General features: G+C 40.1%; 1 protein-coding gene across 1 annotated transcript; it reads left to right on the top strand.

Annotated features, from left to right (window-relative positions):
• On the top strand, positions 1 to 26,033 carry carhsp1 (calcium regulated heat stable protein 1). Its single transcript, XM_084744762.1, has 5 exons — positions 1 to 227; positions 20,402 to 20,574; positions 21,838 to 21,946; positions 23,473 to 23,595; positions 25,753 to 26,033. Exons 2-5 carry the CDS (start codon positions 20,484 to 20,486, stop codon positions 25,913 to 25,915), a joined length of 486 nt encoding a protein of 161 aa, XP_084600888.1. The 5' UTR covers positions 1 to 227; positions 20,402 to 20,483; the 3' UTR covers positions 25,916 to 26,033.
• The last annotated feature ends 406 nt before the right edge of the window (positions 26,034 to 26,439 follow it).

Consider the following 26,439-nt stretch of genomic DNA (forward strand, 5'->3'; position numbering starts at 1 on the left):
CCCAGAGAGAGAGACAGAGACAGAGGGAGAGAGAGGGAGAGTAAAAGAGCAAGTATTTACGCTGCCTTCACTGTTGCATAGTAAACCTTCATCCCTGCCAGTCTCGTACAGCGGAGGAACAAAGTAAACTCCTCTGTTAAACTCCACTCAAAGTTTTATTTTTGTCTTGCTGGACGCATTTCTTCGGCTCCCGGACATCCGTCAGTCGTGAAGTTGGAGGAAACAAGGTGAGTGATGCACCAGACACAAACACACAAACAAGAAAGTGAAAACTGTTTGCACTCCGTGAACGCCTCACTTTAAATTCCCGCAGCTGTTGCCGTTAGAGTTAATTTTTTATCACAAGCTAATGAACTGTCAAGTTATAGTTATACTAAGTAAAACATTTATGTATATAACGTTAATAATCATGTTTTGTGGCAAAAGTGGGGTTACTGTTGAAGTTGTCAACTGGTGTCACTTTCCCACTCATTAGTTGCGTTCAAGTCCAGTGATTTCCATAGTCTTTCCTTTCCATTACGGATTATGTTTTTCTGGTCCTGGGGCGTTCATTTCCTTGGGAGGTGGGGGCAAACAACAGGGCAAGGGGACGCCTGCCAACAACAACAGAAAGAAAGACAGAGGGTGTGTGTGTCTACGTGCCTGTGTGTGTGTGTGTGTCTACGTGCCTGTGTGTGTGTGTGTGTGTGTGTGTGTTTGTGTGTATGCACTATGTGTCATCCAGTTACCTCTCCACGCAAGTCTTGGTTTGATGTTTTTCAGCCCAATAATTGCTCAAGGTCCACCCAATATGCTGGTTCATCATAGTGTTTCAATATGACAATAATAAAACATCAATTCAATTGTTCACAAGTGCACTAGAACAGATAGAAGGCTACCATGCAGCTATACAACTTTATTTTTTCATTTCTGTCCTGCCTCAAACAAAATAATAATATGAGGACGCTCAAATAACAACAATAACGGGTCATACACTCAAGACTTGTTGCAATTTACCAAGTTAACTAAAACCTATTATTGTTGTTATTTGATTAACTTGGTAAATTGCAACAAGTCTTGAGTGTATGACAACACAAATGAGAAATGAGTTATATATTTACTGTAGTAAATCATAAAAGGACCATGATAAGTCATCAGCGATTAAAGAAACATGCTAAATTGAAATACTCGCTCCTGCAGCCTGCCTGAGCGTCCTCGAGTCTGTTGAGGAGGGGGACAGTATATTAAACGGGATTTCAACCAATTTAATATACTGTCTATGGCTCCAACTCGCTATTTGGACTGCAGTATTCATTTCTGGGCTTGCAATTGTTACATATTGCTCCCGTAAGAACTAGTTCAACTCATGGTAAGTCAGCCCAAATCTTGTCCACTTGCCTAAGCCCATTTTTACCCACACAGTGCAACTCAAAACAGCCCAATCTGGCAACACTGGCTGGCTGTTTGTGTGTGTGTGTGTGTGTGTGTGTGTGTGTGAGAGAGAGAGAGAGAGATAGAAAGACAGGAGCTTTCATTCAGAGACTTGAAAAGGTTTTCTCTCAACACAGACCTCCCATTCTGAGTTAATGAAGTGCTGGAAGATGAGCTTCTGTGGGTGCTTAAGAGCTGTAGGATGTTGCCAGTGTCTTTCAGCAGGTCATTATAGGATGTGTGTGTGTGTGTGTGTGTGTGTGTGTGTGTGTGTGTGTGTGAATATTAATCACACAGGAGAACAGAGGTGGGAGGGAAAGACCTTGTTTTTGATCCATGGTTCAGGCCTGTTGTTGGTTGAAACACGAAAACATCAGCTGATGTGATGGGCATGGGATGGTATGAGCTTGGTTGTCTGTGTGTGTATGTGTGTATGGTTTTAAAAAAAGTCCCAGATCTTTAGTGAAAGGCAGTAAATAGGTATCATGACTCATTTTCAGTCAGGATGTGGCTGGCTGTGAAAGGTTAAGGTGCCCCCTCCCACCTCAGATCAGCACATAGATTTGCACAGAGACAGATTTACAGGTCTGAACGTAATCAGGCTACTTCTGATCTGTTCCAGAGATAATATGTTCAGGCTGGACTATGTTGCTGCAGAACACCTGCATTTATATTACTGCATGTTTTAGCTTGTTCAGAGGCTGACAAGACTTTCTGTCACTCACTTTAAATAGTGCATGTAAATGGAAACCCTAAAAATGTCTTTCAGTGCCGCATTCTTGTTGTTCACATGTAAAACATGTCAAATGTAGACATGTTCGAACATTTACAAGTCAGCTCAAGTGCAGTTTGGAAACAGGAATGATTGTAACCATTATAAATAACAATAACCATTGCATTTGGTGGCAGTCTGCTTCACATGAGGAGCAAAAACTACTTTACTAATCTGCATGAGCATTTGAAAACCATACTACATCCAGAAGACATTGAGCTGGGAATATTGGGCAGAACTGTGATCTCCTAAATCCTGTACTGTGCCCCGATTCCATACTACATAGTTGCTGTATACAGTATGTACTATATACTGATGTTTATAGTGTTTTGGCAGTTAGTAAACAAGAAATCAGTGTAATTAAATGTATAATTCTTAGTGGAAAAGATACAGATATCATTCAAACTGCAAATTAAACTTTACAGTGAGACAAACAAAATATTTCCCTAAATCTGCAATAGTCTTTTTTTGTTTGTTTGTTTGTTTTCTGAAGTGTTTCCGGAGCTGTTTCACCACCATCCATAAATTTAACTTTTATTGCCTTGGATTGTTGGTTAAAAATGTACATGTACAGCCCACTCAAAAACCAAGTGTCTGCACTATGGTCTGTTTTCATTGCACTTTATTTCCAGTAGTTATTCCAGTGTAAACACACTACATACTCTACATACAAACCTGCCTACTATTAGTATGGAGTATGGAGTTGGGACAAAGCTCCAATGCTGCCAGCTGCCCTGCATTAAAACAACACAGGGGGCTGCATTGCTGAGGGCGTGTTGTTACGAATGAGAAAATGAGAAACAATCCAGGAAGACCAGTTTGAGTAACATATTAATGTGTTTAATGGCCTGTCAGGTGCCAAAACACTGCACATCAGATTGTAATACTTGCAGACAGGATTTACAACTTTGGAAAGTTATCACAGAGGAAAACTATTATATAAACAGTCTCACAGCTGGCTGCCTTGAGACTTTTTCAGCCACAGCTGCTGGCGGTCTGAATATCACTCCGCTTTTTCACACGGCTCTTAGCCCAGGGCTAAAATCACTTTTAGAACGTTCTTAGCCACAGACTCACCAGAATGTATAAATTAGTCACGTGTTCCAACGGACATTTGACCCAGAGAGGTGTATTACAAAATGAGATCAGTGGGTTAGAGAGGTATGTAGAGGCTGAAGCCAAGGTTTTCAATGTCACAAAAGTGCCTGTCTTTTAACCTGGCGAGATTACCTTGGAAACTGAACACGTAACCTGGGCCGGAGGTGGTTATGTCCAGAGTTTCAGATTAAATTGGCTGTAGGAAACACTTCTCTTTAAGTAATTCTTTTCCTGGTGATATTCTTTATGAGATATGTAGATTCTCAGCTGAGGGAAGACCTTATAAATGCAACGTTGTTGAGGCATGCATTATTAGTGTCACCTGGAATTACAGCAGCATCGCACTGCCATGAGAACTTGCATGTATTCAGTTGGTGATGCAGACAATCTTTTTTTTTCTTCCATTTATGTCAGGTAATATTAAAACTTTAACACAGAATATCTTCCACACAGTGAATGAATAATAAAGCAACAATAGACCACTTTGAATTATGTCTTCATGCTCGATCCTGATTCGCTGACAAGTCTGTTTTTTACACTGCTGATATTGCAGCTCAAAACAGTGACTGGAAAATGCATTAGTCTGTCCTATTCATCATGGATAATATTCATTTCACATAGATTCATCCAAAAACTAAGGTGATTTCCATGTGTCCTTCACAGTTCGACAGTGTCAAACCTAAATGTGCATAAATTAATATGTTTAACATTATTATCAAATTTAAAGTTTAAAGTGCAGTTGTCACATTACAAATAAAAAGGAAGCATTAAGTCAATTAGTAATTTTCTGCCAACATTTCTCTCTTGCTTTATTTGTAGCAGCACTGTTGTTTTTTCGCTATAATATATTTTTTTAAATATTCTTCATAGCTCTCCATTTTAACATTCTCTTCCTCCTTCTCTTCCTTTATGTGAATGGGAATCAAGCATGAGGGGGACGACCTGGTTAAAAAAAAAAGTTGTTAACCACCAACGTCATGCCTGTTATCTCTAACTGAGGTTTTAGGTTTTGTTGAGCCAGCTCATGCAAGGAAAGCCTGCACATGTTGCGTTTGTTTCATAGCACAGCTCTCAGTGACAGTAGACTTGCAGTGTGAATTGCATTGCCCTGAGCTTAGGTTAAACCTGGGTTAACATTGTGTGTGTGAAAAAAAGTTATCCCGGGGTTATCACTTAGCCCTGGGCTAAGAATATGTGGTGTGAAAAGCCATCTTCTCCTCATCAACTGAGCTGAAGAAGCAGCTGTGTTTGAATAACATCTTATAAAATGCATCAGAACATAATTAGTGATGGCATTTGTAGTGCTGACATTTCATCTTGACGAGTTAAGATGCGTTATGCCTTTTCTCACTTGTTGTGAGCAGTAATGTGAGTAAATACATCTGCTTTCACAATGCTCATTTCCTACATGATATTGTTTCATTCAGCTCACATGACGCTGCAAAAATTCAGGTGAGGACTTGGCATCATCACAAGGTCAAAGGCACACAATCTGCAGAGCAGCAGCCTCATATTTGTCTACTCTATCATAAATGCTTGCTTTCATGATGTTCAGTGTGCCGTTAACTGTGCTGTTATGCCATTTAAAAGCTCACTATTGTTTTTATGACCGTTCCTTTTTACAACCGTGAAGTTGGGAGATGGAGCTTGTTGTGAAGGCCTTCCATGTTGTTGTGCAATATGATCTGCTGTAATAGTCCCCTGTGAACGCTGGCTGAAGGCCATAAAGCAATGAGAGGCAGAGAGGGAGAGAGAGAGGAATTTAATAATTCAGAAGAAGAGAAGGGAGGAGAGAGCACAAGAGGGTCAGTCGCTTTATTGAAAATCAGCTACGTGGCCAAAAGTTTGACACCTGAGCGTGATTACAATAAGTTGTTGTTGAACACCTCATTTCAAAACCGTGGCATTAATCTGCTGCTATAACAGCCTCCACTCTTCTGGGGAAAGTTTCTGAACCTTTGCTGCAGTGTTCAGCCAGAAGAGCATTATACTGAGGTCAGGTATTGACGTGAGGAGATGAGGCCTGACTCGCTGTCAGGCGTTCCAGTTCAAAGGTGTTGAGGTCCGAGCTCTGAGCAGGGCAGTCAAGTTCTTCCACAGTAAAATCATTTCTTAATAGTCCTGGCTTTGTGCACAGGGGCACTGTCACATTGAAACAGGAAAGGGTCTTCTCCAAACTTCTGTAGGAAAGTAATTCTGTCTCGACCGGTCCTGAGTGGTATTAGTTTGCATTAGAAGCTGATCTTCAGGCATTAATAATAAGTTTGCGAGTTTGTTTATCCTCATCCTGAAATACACAACATTTGCAATGGCTAAACGCTAAAGGCTACCATAGTTAGACTAACGTAATGTAACCATAGCTCGCAGCAGTAGGCTACCATCCAGGCTCCTTACCCTTCAGTTTGTGTCATCTCTCATTAAAGTATAATGTTTGCATTTAAGATAAATATTTCCGGACTAGAAACCAAAAACCAGAAATCACTTTTGCATTCCATTACTTTACAAACATGACAACACGCTCCACTGACAGTGATTTGCATCAGGTTTAGTAAATATCCCTCTCAGTCTCTTACACTAGAAGCTCAGAGTTTTTATTTCAGGTGGCAAAGAATAACAGCTATGGGTAAATTTTATTACTGTTTTTGTTTTGGTATTGAACTGGGGTGGAATTTCACTGGCTACTAAATTTCTGGTATTGTGACACTCCCTGTGAGTCAGGAAGACTGTCAGACAGGCCATTCAGTCATTTCATTCGGTTTTTGTCCTCAAATACAACAAAAATGCTTCTGAAATACAGTATCTAGTCTAGCTTTAAATGACTCATTATTGCAGCTCTAAAAGCAACAGCTGACAAAAGCTCATTACTGTATGATGGCAGTGCTTGTACGTTTGTGCAGAAGGTGAAACTTTTTGGCAGTGAAAGAGACATAAATGTGTCTGTTTGGAGAGAACAAGGAAGCTAAAACAGAATAAATGTGTGCACAGAGCAAATGCATGTGAGTGGGTAGAAGTACACGTTTATTACCTGCTGTTTACCTGAGGGGCAAATTCCATTCACTCACTGAAATATGACTGGAATGGCTTCTGGAGGCTTTTCTCTGCTTATCTCCACATCACTCGAGGTTATATTCAGGGAAATGTGTGTGTGAAGAGAACTCATCAAACAAGGTTGCACTTTGCTTAACTGGTGCTGTGAAGTGATAATCCTCAAACTTTGCATGTTAATAAATGAACTGCTCTGCCATGAAAATAGCCTTCAGCTGTAACTGCATTTGTGGCCCGTAACGTACCACATTATTGGTTTCCTTTTAAGTGACTCGCTTGTTAGTATGAGCAACACGAGCAACATCATACCCTGTACCTATACTCCACCTCTGCATGCACACACAAGACTGGCTCATGGAGAAATTGGAAGAGAAAATTGAAGTATTTGTATGCAGCTGGTCAGTGATCAGATTTCTCCTTTATTTCTTACCAGATTTTTGAACTGGTGTGAGGTGTATTAGTGATATGTTGCAGCCTGAAGAGTTTTTCTGTCCCAGCGTTTGCACACATTGTGTAGTGAGAGAACAGAACAGTGTCACAAACATAAACAAAATTAGAAGAGTGCTCTGAGTAGAGTGCACCAGGCAACTCAAAATAATATTTGGATGTAACCCCCTGTGTAATAAACAGTATTTTGATTAGTAACATATTTTTTGTAGAGGTGCACCAATTGCTGTTTTCTTGGCTGAGTTCAGATTTTTCTATGGGTCCGACGTGCCAATTCCAACTGATTTTCAGTCTTTCTAAGATCTATAGTTGAGAGAATGACTATAAACTAATTATTTTTCTCATTCATGAGAAATGTGTTCATGAGAGTGGGATGACCATGAGGTTACAGTGACCTTTGACCACCAAAAATCTGAGTAGTTTATCTTTGAGTCTGAGTGAATATTTGTGCCAAGTTTGAAGAAATTCCTTCAAAGCATTGTGTAGATATTGCATTCACAAGAATTACTTACGCCTGGCACGGATAATAAATGCAAATGTTTCTTTTAGTACAAGTCGCGTGTAATTAATTTGGATAATTGGATGAAATCTTGCTTTGCAATCATGTTGGATTTCTCTTAATCCCTCTTACAAATTAAGGAGACTGTTTTTCTCATCTTCATTATGTTCAGAAAATGAATGTATTGCAATGACTGTTGTGTTCATATGCATAAAAATGTACTTGCAGAAAGAAAGGAATCTCAACTACATCAACAGAAAGTTTTAACTTTTTAAAAATAAAATAACATTTTAACTTTTAACATTTTGCAGGAGCACCCTGCCTCATTTCTCATGTCAAACAACTTGTGGTTTATTACCATCTGAGGTGTCATATTACACTGTAGGAAAGAGGCGTGCTGCTCAGCAATGTGTAAACATATCTAGATGTAGTAAAGTAGATTGGAGATAGGAGATGGGACTGCACAGGACAGGGCAGGACACACACAAGATCAGGTTTCATTGTTGGTAATACGGGTTATGGGGATTGCTGTATTTGTTTGCCATCCTGTTTTTCTCTCTGCAGCAGGATGCATAGAGAGTATAGAGTATGCAGCTTGCATGTGAGGACACCTTGATGGAGTGAGAGACTGTCCACTGGACAGGACTGGAGTTGTCTACTCTATTTGCTTTATTTGAGTGCAATAATCTCTTCTTATAAGGGTGATGTTAGTTCTTGTGTTGAAGTTGTACTTAAGATCTTTTGAATCACAAAATGTATGCATGAATTGAGTTGCTTTACATTTTCTCATTTGATGTTTTGGTGTGGGAACAGTTACTGGGAGGAAGTCTCCACTCACAGGAAGTGACAAATCAAAACTTGTGGCTGAAATTCAAACTGTTTCCTAGACAATAGTGTATGTTTTCTCCTACAGAGAACGCTGGTCTCACCACTGATTTAGCAACACTTTTCCCTGTAAAATATTGAAAAACAAATGCAAATAAGAAGCTGTCAGTAGCTCACAACACTTCACTGACTCACTCTGGTCCTCCGTGGAAGTTCTGCTTGTTGTTTCTGCACTTACACCTGAATAAAGAAGTGAAATCTCCCTGGATGTTTGGCCACAATCACTTTTCATCATTCTTTTAGTTGTTAGCTGCCTTAGTGTTTCTTGTTCATTTCCAAATGTTCGATTAATAAATGCATCACTGCAAACGGCAGTGCAAATGCAAACCTGTTCCTGACTGGTGCACCGTGATGAATATTTAGAAACACACACTTTGAAGATCTCATAGTCAGTTTCATTTTAAACAACATAAGTGTAAGTGCAAATGACATAATTGGAATTTTACCACCTCACAATTAAAATGATGTTAAGGCTTAATGTAATAATTTCATTTGTAATGATAAATGTCTCTAAATTGTCTCAGATATTGAATCTTTGTGTCCCAAGTGCTATTTTTATTGTCCCTGGTACAAAGGGACACTTTTAATTTCAAACACTGATTATTATGTTTTCATGTGGTGGCTGCACTGTGCCTGCTGCAAACCACTACAGTAACCACTTGTGAACTTTCTCAGACTTGGCTCAAAAGTGTTTTTCAGTGTGTATGAAGTTAATGCAACATGTGCCAGTGTTGCGGCACCGGGGTAAAAATGTTCAAACCAAAAGGGTCAAAGTGCTAAATTTCACTTAAGCTGCTATACTGTCATACAGTAAGAATAAGTATAAATAAAATAATAAAATACTTTTTGTCCATTTATAAAGTCTTGATTGTGAATGATTTTCAACGCTCTTGTGTGTTTCAGAGTTGTTTAAGGAACGGGTGCTGGTTGAATTTCTGGTTGTGTCTTTGTCCTGGGCGCTCAGTCCATGACTCCCATCAGCACAGCAGGGATGTAACAGGCCGCTCTGACCCGGGCTTGACATGAGTCCATGTAGGGAAAATGCAGTAATTTCACAACTCCTCACCAGCAAAAGAAAATGTAAAAAGGAGGGTTTTTTGGACCTTGTGAAATTCAGGAAAGCAAGTTTTGAAAGTAAAAGGTTAAAATGACGCATGGACACTTTGAATTTATCAATTAATGTTGTTCATCCGTTTCAAAGTGTTTTAACTACTCTGTGTTTTAGAAATGACTGCCCATTGAAGGCCCAGTTAGGAACATTTAGTATCTTGTCTCACTTTTCAACACAATACTGAGGAGAAGAGAGGAGCTATTGTCATCTTAGTCAGCTGGATCCGGCGCCTGATGGGAAGCTCTGTGATGCTGCTGTAACAAGTGCACCATTGAGAAACGGATGAAGGGATTATATCTCTCCCTGTGTCTCTCATTGCAGGGTGCCCCTTCTTCCCTTGCACCAGTATGTTTACAATGCAGTGTAGCTGCAACATTGGGCCTCAAGCAAGAGCCACTTATACAAACAGATTCGTTCTTAAGTGGTTTGTTTGAGTAAATCACACTTCGTAATCATGTCCTATCCTGTTTGGTTGCAGTGATGTACTGTATTATTACCTATTGTCAGACCTGTTGGCTGTATCTTCACATGCAGGTTTATGAAGTTTCTGACCAGGATAAGATCCACCATTACAAGTGGAACATCACCTATTATGGCACTTATTTTTTCCTCTGTCCCTCTTCCCATTGCAGTCGATGATCACATTGCTGTGGCGACACATTTTACGTTAATTTACAAGTTTCTGTATGCACCCAAATATGCACAGATGCATTGTCTACACAGATATCTGAAGTTACAAGTGTTTTCTGAATATGATGTGGCATGTTCGTACAAGCCCACTGTTCAAAAGAAAGTAAAAGAGAGTTAAGATATGTATGATAAGGTATGAAATGTTCTTGCATGATGCTCATTGTGCTGTTCATTCATTCGTGCATTCAGTTAACGCAGATGCGTTGTGCGAAGTGAGCTAACAGGCTCACCTTTGTTCATAAAGATTTCATCTATGGTAATCCAAATTCAAAATGCTTCCACTCATTACTTTTAATATGTAATGTGTTAAAGATGGATCAGTATAAAGATTATCTGCTCAGCATGGCTGGCTAGTTTTCTCTTGTTAGCATTAATAAAGAGAGCCACAGTGACCCAGTTAACAGGGCATGTAGTGGGTCAACATGCACAAGACATGGTCTGTTGCATTCATTCACTTATCATTTTGAATGTAATCAAGACACTACAGATCAAGTATTTTATTTGATGTCATTCGGAGTCTCTGAATATCTTACTGAATTTTCTGAAATCTGGTAAACTGAAGTAGACGTAGATGTGGCAAGTTAAATTGCTTCACTAAAAAGTAAATTTGAACACATTATCACAAAATGAAGTGCAGTAAAATTTACTGATTGAGGAGAAGGCGGTGTAATCGGGTCAGTAGATGCAATTTGCTTGTAATTTTCAGCTTCATTGGTTTCATGGCAGGGCTGGCATAACACTTTGCCTCAGTGTCTTGGCTGTATGTGGTATAGTGCTGTAATAGCTCTTTAACAGCTCACCACAGTTTCACCATCTAATGCAGCATGATGAGAGAAGCCATCCTTCCAATTGTCGAGCCAGAAAGAAAAACCCAAACTTCTTCCATTAAGTAGATTTATTGAACTGAATCTAATGTAACACTGATTGCAAAGTACTTCTCAGGATGCACTAATCTGACCGGATATCATTTCCCATTATGACATTTTCTTGAACTTCAGGAGTCGAAGTCCACAAGGAAAGAGAAGAAGGAAAGGAAACAAAATTGCTCATGTTATACAAAAACACTTAAGAGTTGAAGGTTTTCGTGGGCTTTCCTTGTGTGTATATAATGGACCAGTGAATGTACAGACAGTTGTCTGGATTACTTTGATACTGAAGAAGAGTTTAGTGTGTTAGTCACGCTGAATTTAAAAATATGTGTTTATGACTGTTCAGATGTGACTGAGCTGTGACTCAGAAAAGGTGTGACTTTCGATGCAAACTGCAGCAATTGGGTGCTAATAGTTTGAAAGTATCATAATTGCCTCCATGAGTTGTGTCACAGCCACTGCTGCAGCTCGGACTGATGACCGTGTTGATAAATGGGCCAAAACGACAGCCAGACTACAATAACGAACCTCCTGTTGTCTTTGCCTCATGTCTCTCCCTCAGTGTCTCCCGATATGAACTGAAAATTTCTCAGAAGAATTTGAGAGATGATACAATCATATAAAAATGTTCTACATAGAATTACGATCGCCCCAAAACAACCGAATCCCACCCTCAGCAGCTGACGCATTTCCACTTGTGATTGCACAGAGGGAAACTGGCTGCTTCCTTTTTCCTGTTGTGTCAGGAAGAGATGATGATCAGGTCTGTGTGTGACACCCTGAGGAGAGGGTGGACCTGTCAGAATAAGGAAAACAATGGGAGAAGTGACCAACCAGGTAACCTTAATATGAAAATATGGCCTTTACTGGCCTTGTTATCAAGGACAGGTTTAATCCCATAAACTGATCAACTGTGTAGAGAGTCTCCATCTGTGAGCTTTAAAATACTCCATGGTGATACCTGGATAAAAGAAGGCCATGCTAATTAACAGCATGAATTTCAGCTTTGAGACAAAAAGCAGGTCGAAGCCCAAAGAGACTCTCACAATGTTCCTGTCTCTTTGTCTGCGCCAACATTAATTATTCTGCTTTGTTTCAAGTTGACTGAAAGTACTTTAATTTCCATTAACTCAAATGTTAATAACAAAAGATGAGGTAAAAAATGGTTTGATCAAACACCATGCTTTGACTCCCAGAAGAAACACCTGAATAAATCATGAATAACTCATCTGTTCAATGAACGGCTTTGATTTTTACATATTAAATAACTCATCCTCGTCCATAGACTTACAGTGGAGATGCACAGGGTGCAGAAACTCGACAAAGTGCCCTGAAGCATTGCCCACTTCCGTTCGGTGCACATGTTAACTAATACACAGAGCAAGCCAGAGCCAGGTCATGATCTGCAGCAATATTTTCAATGTCTGTTCTATTTTTTCTGAGCTCAATGAAAAATAATTCTGTAGTATATCAAAAACTCAACATCTGTGAAACGTGCATCAACTTTTGTCTGTGTTTGTGCACCAAGCATGATTGATGTAAACATGGAATTTGCCTCCCCTTGTCTAGTCGGAGTCTCTGCCCCAACAGTCTTGAGTTCCCCATTGCTTCACCAGCCTGAGCCCCGTTTTCGTCCATTCATTTTTCCTGTGACCAGACATCAGCCAGGAGCAGTCGAAGCTGGGTTAGCATGGCTCTTATCCAGGCTCTCTTCCTGAGGCATTTGGTCCAGCTGCTCTGGCTGGGTGGTCGAAAGATCCATGGACAGTGATAGCCTCCAGTTCTGCTGTTCTTCATCCAAACTACACACAAGTGTATTTCTGTCACAGGTTATATATGTGTTTCAGCAGTAAAGCCAAAAATTAAGACTTGTAACAAGCAGCATCTGCATGGGCCACCTATTGTGAGCGTGTTAATACACACCCCTCCTACCTAAACAGAGGATCACAGCACAGATTAGTGTGTGTGATGTAATCTGGTGCCCTCAGCCGACGTTATGAACAGGTGATAGTTCCAGTGGGAGAGTCGATGACGTAACTCTTACAACATATCACATTCGCAGTAGTTAAGACATACAGTAAATCCCCATTTGATTAAAATTTGAGTGAGCTGGATCTCAGTTAACTGGGTATGTGCAAATGGACAGATATCAGACAGAAAGATGCCGGAGTGAATCACATTCAGCCTTCATGAATGTGTGCATGATTGAAATACGGGAGATGCGTTGACGCACATTGGAGGGTGAGTCATCAAATTGTAGGATCAAGACCATCTCTTGTCACACACATGCATATCACATTTGGCCTTGCACACACATACAAAAGACTATACACACACCCACACACACTGACTTCCAAGCACAATATAATAGGCTGTTTAAGGTTAATGCTTTCTGCCTTCAGTGCTCAACACTGGCTGCATAAAGCAGCTGCTCTCATTCTTTGTGTCCGTGCGAACAAGTCCTCAATAACCCGTGCGGGGCTGTTAACAACCCTCGCCCACTTCATGTTTTTCACATGTTTAACAAAGGCGACGCGGCCATGACTGGACGACCATCAGCCACAAAGGCTCAAAGGCCTTTTTTCAGCATTTTCTGACATTTTCTCGATCAGTCGAGTGATTGATCATAGGTAGATCAGATGAATCGAAAATAATCATTATTGGTACTCCAGCACTTCAGTGTTGTATTAGGACAGTCAGTTACGGGCCCGCTGACTAGAATTTAACTTTGGAGAAAATAGTATCTGTGACAGCGGACAGTGGACTGGGGTCCAGGGATGATTAATGTTCCTGTACAAAAGCACAGATTTCTTACAACTAATTTGGGTATATAATGAATAATGGATCATGTCATCAAACCTCCCAGTCCAGGAAGAGTCACCCAGGTTAATGGATCACTGCACCGAAGCTGTGTGGCTGGAACAGTGTTGCATTAATACTTATTCAGTGCTATTAGCTACTGCAACAAGTCCCTGCCTAGGTGCTTGTTTTTACAGGAAATCCATCAAAATACAGAAGCAAATAGCACTCGAGCCCAAAACAATGAGCTTACAGACTACATGACATCAAAACTGAATTCACAAATGTGTTAATGGAAAATTAAATTGTATGCCCACAATAAAACACTGACTACTAAATAACTTTTACATTTTCTCCGAAATTGCTTCAGGTTACTTCCAGCCTCTGTTACATTATTATATCCAGATTATGTACAAGAGGGAGCAGTTTCACATTTTCTCATGAGGAAACAGATGTAAACAAAGCCGAGTCTGACGTGCTGCAACAGCTGGCTGTAGTAACTTTCCAGTGAGAAAAAAACAAATGCAGAAGTTAAACAAGTCTGAGTGAGAGGGTGTTTGGGGAGATGTGGTCACCATGGGTTTTTTATCCTTCAGCCAGAAGAAGAGGTAGGATTTTAACTGCCAGTCTGTGAACAGTAGTATGCTGATAGGTAACGTTACCCTGAAGGGTTTACTGTCATTTGGTAACACTGTCAGTTGTCTCCTTAAGACTTGTCTCTCTTCTCTGTCCTGTCCTTGGAGCGTATAGCTCCTCTTAATGCTGACTACATCCTAGCGTGTCTATGTGGCTGTGGCTTTACTATCTGCGTCACTGCGGGCATGAAGTGAATCATCGTGCAGAACATGCATGTAAATTCCACTGTTACAGAATTTGACATGTGACATGAGTCTCTGGCTGATAAGTGCATCCTCATCTAAAAAAAGAAAATTGAGATTTCCCCTACAGGGATTCATAAAGTATTACTTCTTCTTCTTTCCCAAAATGTTAAACTGTTCCTTTAAAGTACTACTTCTCATGGCCAAGTGCAGCTTTTAGGCCAACCTTAAGGTAAAATAATTAAACCTGGAATCTGGAAACAGAGAAGGGACTGTTTTGTCTTATGTTACGTGGAGAAGGTTGTCGCCCACAGTAAAAATTTTCCACTCCAGCATGAAACTCCTCCAACATGTAATTACAGGAGGGCTTCATCTCACCCGCTATGTAATCCGTGCTACTTCATATTCAGCTTTCTTTACTTGCGTTGTCTTTGTGTCATCTTGTCCTTGTTAACTTTTCATCTCCTGTCTGTTTTTCCCGGGGCTGAATAAGGAACTGAGTGATCGTGTGAGAGAACTACAGAGAGAGGCTGAGGGTTGGGGGGGGGGGGGGGGCTGGAGGGGAAGAGAGAGATTGGGGTGACCGTGTTAAAGTTTCAGTTCCTCACTCGGTCATCCTGTTCCTTACCACTTTTACACACTGTGTGTTTTTTTTCTGTGTATTGTCTCTTCATTGTTGCATGAACTGCTAGTGTCAGGAAAGCCTTTGAACGTTTAATTAGGCTTAAAATAGTATTTTCAGTTTCAGATGGTGGTTGTGGCATGGCCATAGCATTTTCCTTCCTCTATTTCGTTTCCTTCATAAATCTTGATTGATTAAAAGGCAGCTTCATTATATTTGTGTCCGCTTCCACGCTTCAGTGGCCAAATGTTGAAATGTGCCTGAATCCAGTTTGTCAATCTGCATCTTTTTGAACAATGGAGCAAAATAGCTCAAACATGAAAGTACAACAAGTGGAAAAAGAAATGACCATGGATAAACAACTATAAAGACAAGCAACACTAGAGTGAGAGGAACTAATAAAAATACAATGCTTATTAAATAGATAATAGAGTTTTAAAATAGATGAAATAAAATAAAGTAATTTCTCTTTTGAGATGTGACAAAGTTTTAGTATGCTGTAATATACATAACAGTCAAATCAAATATAATTTACTTAGTAGATATGTCTAATATCAAACTTGTGATTAAGGAAACCATTGGTGAACTTCTTCTGTGTTATCTATCTTCACTGTTTTGACTGCACCAAAAGAAAACTTTTATAATTCAGTGCATATAAAGATCTGCTCTTCATGCTGTGACAGTTTTCATGAAATTACTAGAACTGCCAGTTCTGCTTTTTATGTGATTAAAAACTGCTGTAACAGCTGCATGCAGCACAAATCTCTAGATTTAACCTTATAGTGTTACCATCACATTAGTGTGTTTCATAAATCAACACATACAGTAGGTACGGACACAGAAATGTCAAGGACAACCCCTGCACAAATTAGATCCCTTTCTCTGTGAATGCAGCTTTAGATGAATGCATGTAATCTTGTAGAAAGTGCCGGACTGAAGCTCTACACCAGCGAATGGAGCCATGGATTCATGAAACGTGTGCACATACAGTATAATGGCCTCATCACATGGGAAGTGTTTGTCTCAGCAAAGCTGTGTGTGTGTCTATTGGCCTGAGAGCTAATGTATGCATGTCTATATGCAGGTGCACATGATCAAGTGTGTGTGTGTGCGCACGCGCACGCACAGACTGGGCTGGTATTTGCTGTATCAGCAGGGTCTCTGGGTGTTGTGGTGGTCGGAGAGAACTATTATGGAAAATTCCATAGGACACAGGTTTAGTCCAGTGCTGCATGTGTGAGAGAGAGAATGCCAAAGTGTGTGGATATTGTGTGTGTGTGTGTGTGTGTGTGTGTGTGTGTGTGTGTGTGTGTGTGTGTGTGTGTGTGTGTGTGTGTGTGTGTGTTAGTTAGTTAGAGATGAAGAGAGAAAGAGAGTGAGTCAATGAAAGTTAATGCCATGTTTATATAGTAAGAATTAAAGGGAAAAGTTGCACTATTGCAGTTGACCCAGATCCGCTGTTATAGAGGTTATCATTACTTTTTATATATTGTTTCAATCGAATTACATTATTCTCTCTATTGTGTGATCATGTAGCAGCCCATGATTCATTTTCCCATTAACTCATATTTAGATGTAAAATTACCTTTTATTTAAGAATAAGAAATTTCACAAATCTCAGTGTGAAGCTTTGGTGCCTTCTGGTAGATTATCAGCCTCAAAATATATGAAGAATCCGGCTGACAACCGCTTCTGTTTCATGAAGGAAGTTTGTGTGTCTGTGTGTGTGTGTGTGTTTGTGTGTGTGTGTGTGTGTGTGTGTGTGTGTGTGTGATTTGCATAGTTGGCCGATATCAGCCAATCACAGATATTGTATCAGCATATAATATAGATTTTTTATTTGATTTTCATTTATTCTTTATTTTCTTCAAATGGTTAGCATATGCATATGTTAAATTATTGTACATGTTAAATAAAATATACAGTATTCAGTTATTTGTTTAAGAAAACCATCTTCTCAGTACTTTACATAGTCATGCAAAATTAGTTTCTTATCATGTTGAATTAAATATCTCTTACAAAACAAGACATCACTTTAGACTTTGAAAAACTGGGATTGGCATTTTCACTATATTCTGACATTTTATAGATGTCGCAGCCCTAAATTAAACATGACAGTTATCTTTGATGTTATTTAATAACAGATAATAAATCAATTTGTAGAGGGGCAAGTAAAAACTGATTTTGGGTAGGTAGATTTCTGACCCACTCGCCCAACAGAGTGCACGGATGAACCCTGCAGTCTTAAAAATCCTGTGTCAGTTGGGCTTTTATAAATATTAAAAATGAAGAGTCAATATACTTTGTATAAGCATACAGTGTTTTTGTTTGTTTTTAGCCACACTAGCACTGACTGAAGCCTCGCGGGGGACAACTAAGGTTCCTTCCCACATGTTTCCCAAGAGGAGAATTAGACCACAGCTTCTATGTCAACAGAGCAGTAGTGGTTTGAAATCCCTCCCTCTGAGTTTCCTAAACAGATTAGTGTGTATCTGTGGGAAATTGTCCTGCTTGTGTTTATGTATGGATTCACACTTCAGCTGGCTGGTTGTACACACAGGCATGTTATCACATGCGACCTCCTTTCACAGTCTCTCTGTCCTTATCTTCACACTCCTGCTCTTTTATCTTCCTGTTCTGTGCCTCTAATGACTCAGTTTGTATTAGTTTAGCGTGTATGCTTCCCAACACCTGTAATCAGACTTGTGTAAATTCATTGCAGTTCCCCTTTAATATCAGCATGTTAACATTGTTGTCAGAAAGTTGTAACGGTGAAAAATGGAAGCAGATGAAAGTAAAAAAACAAAACAATCAGTCACTTTTGTCAGTCTCTAATAATCATTAGACTGGGACAATGCAATGTCCTCCTCAGTACAGCGTCACTGTGGTCCTTTAAAGTAGCATGCAGAACAGAGTAAGACTTCACAAGCTAAATCTGTACTCATCTTATCGTATTTTGCGAGCCTCCCCCAGGCGTTATCTCTTGCTTATCTGTCACTTTTCCGTTTCGCTCTCCTCCTCCCTCTGTGCTCCTTCTGAACACGCTCCCTCCTTCTCAACCAGCTATTTTTCCCCCCACGCCTGTTAATGATGTGTATTTCCTGTTTTATTTTGATCCCTACCTGACAAAGTTAAAAGAAAAAAAAAAAAGAAACTTTTTTGATTAATGTCCTCATTGTGTGGGGGACTGAGCACATCACAGTGTAAATAAATGATAGAAAAGTCCATATGGGTGTTTATATATATATGAGAATGTGAGCGTATGGCTTGTCAGTCATAACCCTGCCTTCCTCCAGCAGGAAGCTGCTGTCCACAGAGGCTGTGATTACATTAACCTCCTGTCTATCGAGTTAAGATGGATCAGACGCTCTGCTCACTCTGCTCTTGAAACTGCAAAATGTTTTCAGCCTCTTGTTGCCAGTGTTTGTAGCTGTATGAATGTTATGAATGCTGAGCTTGATAAATATACACTTAATTCTCCGGTGTCTGCTCAGGATTACCACTCATCAATAAATCTGGGTCTGGATCTGTCAGTGCAGCAGTTTTAGTCATCATTCATCATCTGTCCGAGTGAAATATATCAGTGCTCATTTTCCTCCCTTCATTGCAGTTATTCATCCTTGTCCAGTATAAAAACAGACTCCACAGAGGTAAATAATCCTTCACAACAAATACAAAGCCTTGATCTGTATTATTACCATTTTATCAATACCAAATTATTATGAAAACAATAGGCTGATTAATCATAATGAAAATAACTTAGTTGCAGCCCTAGCTTTTATTGTATTTCGAATTTAGTGAAAAACACACCAGATTAGCTGATGAAAAGAAATGTTTATCTGTGCATGAATTTAGGGATGACTTTGGATGATAAAGGGTCTTTTCCTTGACAACAAATGTGAAAACCTTCCATGCTAAATTATCTATTTTGGTGCATCCAGCCTCCCCACCACACAAAGGATCGTCCCTCGCTGACATTTTCATCTCGTCTTTATTTGTTGACAAAGTGTCATTAGATTTTGTCATAGTTTTGTCGTCATAAATTAGTTTTTATTTAGTTATCGTCCCATTCTCACCAGTGAAAATGACAAAAATTATCTGTCAACAAATTAACACAGGTTAAGTCAGGGACATGTGGCTTTTTTCACTTTTTAACTGTCCTCGAACTCAGAAACTCGTACCTCTAATACTCTTAAATTCTGTTTTCAGAAACCTAAAAAATGGAAAATCTATTCCCCTCTTCTGTCAACAACCATCGAAATACTGCCGCTAGTCCAGCAGCTCACTGACCTGCTCTTGGTGCCTCTGTCATTGTTTCCTTTTATTATATTTGTCTAACAGCCCTCTCTCCCCCCCTCATCTTTTTTTTTCCCAGTAATGGAAAGTTGAAATCAATGGAAGTTTTCTTTTCCTCATTTCCCTGATTGGTTGGCATAGCTTGTGATGTAATGACCGATGATGTAAGTCCAGGGCCGAGGTGAATGAGGGGACTGTTCTCCTACTCTGTCTCTGTCAGGTCGCAGCGGTGTCGGCCTGTCCTTAAATTGGTGTTGCCATGGTAACGTGGGCTCTGACAATGCCACCAGCAGGTCACTGATTCAGTGTTCTTTGCAGGGTGTTGTATTTCAGGGATGAGGCAGAAATGATGCTTTTGAAGAGACTGAAAAACAAATGTGTTTTTAAAGTATTAAAGGGATAGTTCAGATTTCTTTGAAGTGGAGTTGTTTGAGGTACGTTTATATTATCATTGTATTATCTGCAGTAGATGGTTGCCGGCACGCCCCTGCTGGGAAGAAGCAGCAGGAGCACCATGTAGAAACCTAAGCAATGTGCTGCTGAGGACAGGGTCAGGAGCAAAACATATTTTAGCCACAGCGAGCTTAAGTGTCTTTTCAGAAAGGAAAATACAGTTATAGAAGTCAAATATCACTCTCTCCAAAGACACCCAACTCCTTTTACACAAACAGTAATTTCACCTTGCATGAAACAGGAGCTGCAAAACAGAGAAGCCACACAGTATCACAAACTAACCAATCCACTAATATTCATGCTCAGCAAGGTAAAAATGTCTGTCTTTGTCAACAGATTTTGGTAGCAGGGAGGGATTGATCCAGTGAGCAACACACCTTCAGTTTTCACTCAGAAAAGCCCATCTGACAGCAAGATAAAGCAAAGAAAATATTCTAAATATAGCGTACACTTAAACTCGTATAGATTTTTTTATGTGGCCATAGATGAGTACCTCATACAAAGAATCTGAACTATCCCTTTAAACAAGAAATATTGGCGATCAGTTCAAAGATTCTAAATGTCTCCTCCTGTCGTCCTCTCCACAGGTGCTGAACATCCTCTGCAGTGCTCCCTCCTGAGTGACCCCCACCTCCTTCTTCCCCTCCCTCTGACTCCACCTCTTCCGTGATGTCCTCTCAGGCCAGGCCCATCCAGGGGTCACGACCGGTGACCCCTCCGTTGACCTCTGCGGGATCGCCACGTTCTCCATTGTCACCAGGTAAAGACATGCTTTTTCAGTATCCTGAGAAAACAGCTGTTTCTTATGTTATGTCTAAAGTCTTCGAAATTAAGATTGCGAGATTAGTTTAATTTAAACAATGATTACTACAGTCATGTGAGGTAAATGTTTCAGTGAAGTGGAACTGGTTGACAGCCTGACAGCTGTCTTAATGTCCCCAGAGTCACAGAGTTTTTATTCCAAGCTGAGGATAGATCTTGCGTATCAGAGATCACCGTCTCCTTACATTACATAACATTACATTGATCATGGATTGGTCGTAAAAGCACCCATGTAACAAACTAATATCTATCAAATCGATGCAAATTAATCTGTTTCAATACATTCAAGGATTCAAGGACATTTATTTACAACATGTACAATGAAATTAGAGCTGCATATATATGTGTAGAAACTTTTTGTATACTTTGATATTGATGTTGTGATATCAGAGCACATATTGGGATGCATTAATTTGGGACTGTGTGAATGAGGAAATTAAGCGGTGTGTCAGACAGCTCCTTCAGGCTCCACAGGAAGGGAGGAGTCAGAAAGAAACTCGGAGTCTAATGAAGAAAACCTGCCAGCTTCACAGAATCAGTTACCATGTTAACTATCAAACTCAGTGGTTTCACCAAAAACACTTTATGAGACGGGGCCCAGCTCCCTTTTTCAATTTACTACATGTTTTACCTCGCTCTCCTCTGTGCTCTCGTGACTTCTGTAGAAGGAGCAGTTAACTAAGACAAAACATACTGATGTATTTGATGTATTTGTCAGAGCATAATTCAGTTGAGATGGTATTTATGGGAATAGTAATGACATTACACAAGGAAAAGAGGAAATGCTAGGATAAAAGCACTTGACCGCCAAAGCAGAGGCCCTGATTTGATCTTGTCTGGGATCATATTTGTTGGAGGAAAACTGGTGAGGGATCATGTCCTTGTCACTGCACCTGAAACTCCCACTTGTATCAGAGGCGGTCTCTACTGAACTCAGCGCGACAGTGGGGACTACAACAAAGAAAGTAGAACAAAGGAAAAAAAAAAAAGCAGAATGTTATGTAATAAAACATTGTCTGCTGTCATTCATTAAAGATGTACAAGGACAATCATACTTAATAACAGCTCGTGTTTCATTGTGATTTTGTTTGACGTTGTTGCCTAGAAGTGCTGAAGTAGAAGTATAGAACCAACACAGCGATGTACCACGCAGCTGTGTTTTACTGGTCCTGATGTAACACGTTGTTTTTTGTCCCCTCAGAGTCCCTGCAGCCTCCGTCTTGCAGACACAGAGATCGCTCGCCTTCCCCCATGAGAGGCTACCTCATCCCCAGCCCTCTGCCCACACGCAGAAACAGGACCTGCTCCGCGTGAGGACACACACACACACACACACACACACACACACACACACACACACACACACACACACACACACCAGTATAGTAAACTTGTCTCAAAACATTTCTGCAGTTTTTTTTTTTAAATAGCACTGAAACATGTCATGTTTAACTTGTTATGATATAGACATATCAAGCCAGGACTTGAATGAAATCCCACCACTGCGTGTGTGGGAACTTCCAACCAGTGCAAGAAACTTTCTTTTTGCAACATATAAGCAGAAATCCATATGTGCACATGCACGGCCGCAATCAGACAGAGCACGTCTGTCAGATTACAAAACGGGCGGTGCACTGCACTGCCTCGTGGTGCTTTTTTAAATTGTTGCTAGGAAACCACTGAATCACCTGTCTTTAGCCCAATTGTGATTTTGCTGTGAGGTAAACTCTGATCTGTGTCTTTTTGTTATGGTTAAATAGATGTAGTTTACGTCCTAGTTAGCACATAATTAGCTCATTAAACATCTGTGCAAACACTATGCTGGACACACAGAAACAGAAATCTGTTTGAAACCCCCAGAAAGAGGAGATATTACAGGCAGCTTGCCCAGGCAGATGTTGAAAGTGAGCTAACGTTAGCTTAGCACAAACCATGCATTGTATGCTACCTGTTACCACAGTTTAAATGAATGAGTCTTAACCAGGCTGCTGTTTTCTGATCAAATCATGGTCAATCAAGGTTCGCCTCTCAGTTAATAATGCGATTGGACGATCCAATTGTTTGTTTTAAGAGAAGCTACCTTTTCACCCTCCGCCTGTCGTAGTAGTAGCAGGAAGTGGAAGTTTTATTAATTTTGTATTGTACTGATCACTGTTTCAGGCTTTTCTGCACTTTGTTTGACATAAACATATAACTTTACTCCGTCTTACAAGATTTTTTCTTGTTCTCAAGTTTGATTTTGTTTTGAAAGCTGAATGCAGGTCAGCTCAGTCCGTCACTAAATTTCACTGCATAGTGTCTGTGTACTTGTACTTGATAAATGTAAAGTTCTCTCTGAGCCTTTTGATGTACCAATGGGACTCATTGGAAGCCGTGCATACATGTATTGAATGTGACAGCAGAAGACAAAGGCAGTCTACGTGAAACATTCAGTCATCAGTTAGTATCTCCGTTTCAACTCTGCAAATGACTGTGTATAATGTGAAAGTTGTTACTCACAGTGGCAAACCCGCAGAAAATTTATTGAGTTTCCCCTCAGATCTGTGGAGCTTTTTAGCCCATTTTACCTCATTTTTTTTTATTTTTCTGGCCCTCTGCTTTTACAAAACATGACCTGTTGAATACCTAACAGCAGAAAGACAAAGTTAGCAAATATCTGGTGAACATTGTGAGTCTATTAGCTGTTAAATATCCAGAAACTGACCCCAGAAGTTGGTGGAGACCAAAAGAGAGCTAAAAAGACAGTGAATATTGGACTTCAATTAACTTACTTTTTTTTCTCCAACCCTCCTCTTCTTCCATCTCTCCATTTGTCTCTCTCTCTCTTTGTGTGCAGGACGGCTCGTGCATCAGAGGGTCCGGTGTTTACTGGTGTGTGTAAATGTTTTTCCCGCTCCAAAGGCCATGGCTTCATCACGCCATCTGACGGGGGCAAAGACATCTTTGTCCACATCTCAGAGTAAGTGTGTGTGTGTGTTGTGAGATAGTTTGTCCTGTGTGCTGTAAGCCTCCTGGAGGACACATAACTTGTAAGTGTCACGGGATTTGATGTCCTTCAAAATATGAAAAGAATGAAAAATTATGATTTTAACTTACTTTAAAGCCTCTGGAAATTTGAGATTTGAGATCCAACCAGTGGGAGCAGAGAAGTTTTATTGCAACCATGTAGTCGGACAACTGACATGGATTTTTTATGATTGGTTTGTGGAATTAATTGCATATTTTTTGTAATAATTGTTAAATGTTGTGTCGTTCCTAAGGCCATTGCTGCGATTAACAAGGAATTAAAGTCCATCTTTTACAGTTGCACTCTGCACATTCTTCTACTTGCACTTTTGGTAGAGTCTGTCATTGCTAAATGTACGGTATGTTTCTCATGTAATTATTGTTGATTGTGGTTTCGTGTTTTTATGCTGCACCAGAATTGCACTCCAGGGAAGATTGGATTTAATTTGACTTAATTTCATTTCATTGAACACAGACACACCCAACTCAAATCCAAGATCAGGAAAGTGAACAAAAATTTGAATTTGTATTGAAGATCATTTCTTATCATTTTTAGATGCCTACTAATACATAAGACCATAAATTATATAGTTACAGTTGAAGGCTGTACTTTATTTGAGTTTCCTGTGGCTTTAGTGTGTTGTTATGACTAGTCAGGATAGGTGGAGTGAAAGTGACAATAAGTGTGTGTATGTGTGTGTGTGTGTGTGTGCATGTAGTGGTTTGATTCTGTGTGAAACTTGAGGATGAGTGTGTGTTTTTCCTCATTGTCTCTGATGAGATGAGCGAGAGGGCTGCTTTGGTTTTAATCACTGACATCAAACCATGTCACTGTCTGTGTGGGAGTAGAGGGAAACACACACACACACACACACACACACACACACACACACACACACACACACACACACAGGCAGGAGCTGCAGGTGTGTGTAGGAGGACAGCAGAATATCTGATGACCTTCACCATGGTGCCTTTGTTATCACCCACAGGCTTAAAACGCATAGACGTCAGCAGTGTATATACACACACTCACACTCACACACACACACACACACACACACACACACACACACACACACACACACACACACACACACTTGAACACCTACAAACACATGAAACATAGCAGCACAATGTATGTTCCAAAACAGGATGTAATAAAATAGTTCAAAAGTGTCTTGTTTCTGTCCGTCAAGACTCTATTTGCATCTTTGCTCCTCCCTCACTGGACAAAAGGACGCTGTGTGTGTGTTCGTGTGTGTCGCAGGCGTAATGTTGGACGTACTGTTCTGTCTTGTAGGGGACTTATCTGTCATTTAACCTTGGACAGTAGTAGAGATATTTGTGTAAAAGTTATGTCTTTTATGTCATTGTTGTCTTGTTACATGTTTTTTCTTCATGTTACATCTTTTCTGTCTTGTTACCTCTTTTTTTGTTTTTGTCCAGCGACATCTTTTATGTCATTTTCACCTTGTTATGTCTTTTACATTGTTTTCATCTTGTCACATCTTATTCTTCTTGCTGCATCTGTTTTTGTCATCTTACACCTTTTACATTGTTTTTGCCTTGTTACATCCTATATGTTGTTTTTGTATGTCTTTTACGTCTTTTTTTTTTTTATTACTACATCTTTTTTGTTATTTTTTCCACCTTTTTGTCATGTCACATCTTTTGCATTGTCTTTGTCTCTTGTCTTGGTGGTCTTTGTTCTTCGACCCTCTGGGTTTTTCAGAGATTGTCGGGTATTTATTTTTAGGAAAATGTGATGCTTATGTCAGTGATTCACATTGACAAAGCGACTGCTTCAATGTCAATACTGTAACTGCAACTCTGTGAAAATATTAGCAGTTGAACCTTGCAAAGCTCAGCTGCTTTGACTTGCATTGCTGCTATTGGCTGGAAAATAGAACCATTTCCTTTGTTCTTCTATATGTGGCGTCATTGCAGTAATTTTTCTCACCCTTTAACAAAACAGTGTTCAATACTTTGACTTGCTGTTTGGGCAAGTTTCAGCTGCAAATATCTGCATGGAGAGAAAAGCAGAAGAATTCCACAGTTTAATCATTTCTAACTTCTGAATTTCCCTCTTTCTTTCTCCCTCCTTCAGCATTGAGGGCGAGTATGTGCCGGTGGAAGGCGACGAGGTGAACTACAAACTCTGCTCCATCCCTCCCAAACACGAGAAGGTCCAGGCAGTGGAGGTGACCATAACCCATCTCAAGCCGGGTACCAAACATGAGACCTGGGCGGGACATGTTGTCAGCAGCTGAACGCTGACCCCAGCAGGGGGCGGGCCAAGGCGGGTGGGATGGGAGATATAGGAGAAGGAAGGGAAGGAAGGGTTAAGAGGGAGCTGTGGATGATCAGATGGGGAGGATTGAAAATAAGAGTTGTCACTCGGTGCAGTGGGCAGAGGGAAACCCAGGTAATGTTAGTTCTCCTTGATAACACTCAAAGACAGCTGGGATACGTCAAAGGAGACATGGCCGATGACGTGAAGTGACTAGTAAAGGTTTAAATTATAGGGAAATCTCATTGATCTCATTGTTTACTTCTGTTGAAATGTGGGCGGCTTCCTCTGCCCTACCAGGTTTGAGATATTGGTTTGATGATTACAGTGGAAAAGATGTTTATCATAGAGAGAATTCTAACATTTCTTGCTTAGATTTTTAGACACCCTGTGTTGAAATTTGATGGTGCTTTGTGTGAAACTGTACTTCATTTGATGAGGATATTCATGACCAATGTGCAGAGTGTTGAAGAACAGATGCAGGACGGCTGCATTCTGCTGTGT

Source organism: Lutjanus erythropterus, chromosome 19 (assembly GCF_056507025.1).
Source record: "Lutjanus erythropterus isolate fLutEry1 chromosome 19, fLutEry1.hap2, whole genome shotgun sequence".
Lineage (NCBI taxonomy): Eukaryota > Metazoa > Chordata > Actinopteri > Lutjaniformes > Lutjanidae > Lutjanus > Lutjanus erythropterus.

What these genes read in the sequence shown, in the direction of transcription:
- carhsp1 (XM_084744762.1), top strand. Translation starts at nt 20,484, where the DNA reads ATGTCCTCTCAGGCCAGGCCCATCCAGGGGTCACGACCGGTGACCCCT. An exon ending in ACGTTCTCCATTGTCACCAG is followed by an intron (nt 20,575 to 21,837) that starts GTAAAGACATGC and finishes TTGTCCCCTCAG; the next exon opens with AGTCCCTGCAGCCTCCGTCT. An exon ending in AGAAACAGGACCTGCTCCGC is followed by an intron (nt 21,947 to 23,472) that starts GTGAGGACACAC and finishes CTTTGTGTGCAG; the next exon opens with GACGGCTCGTGCATCAGAGG.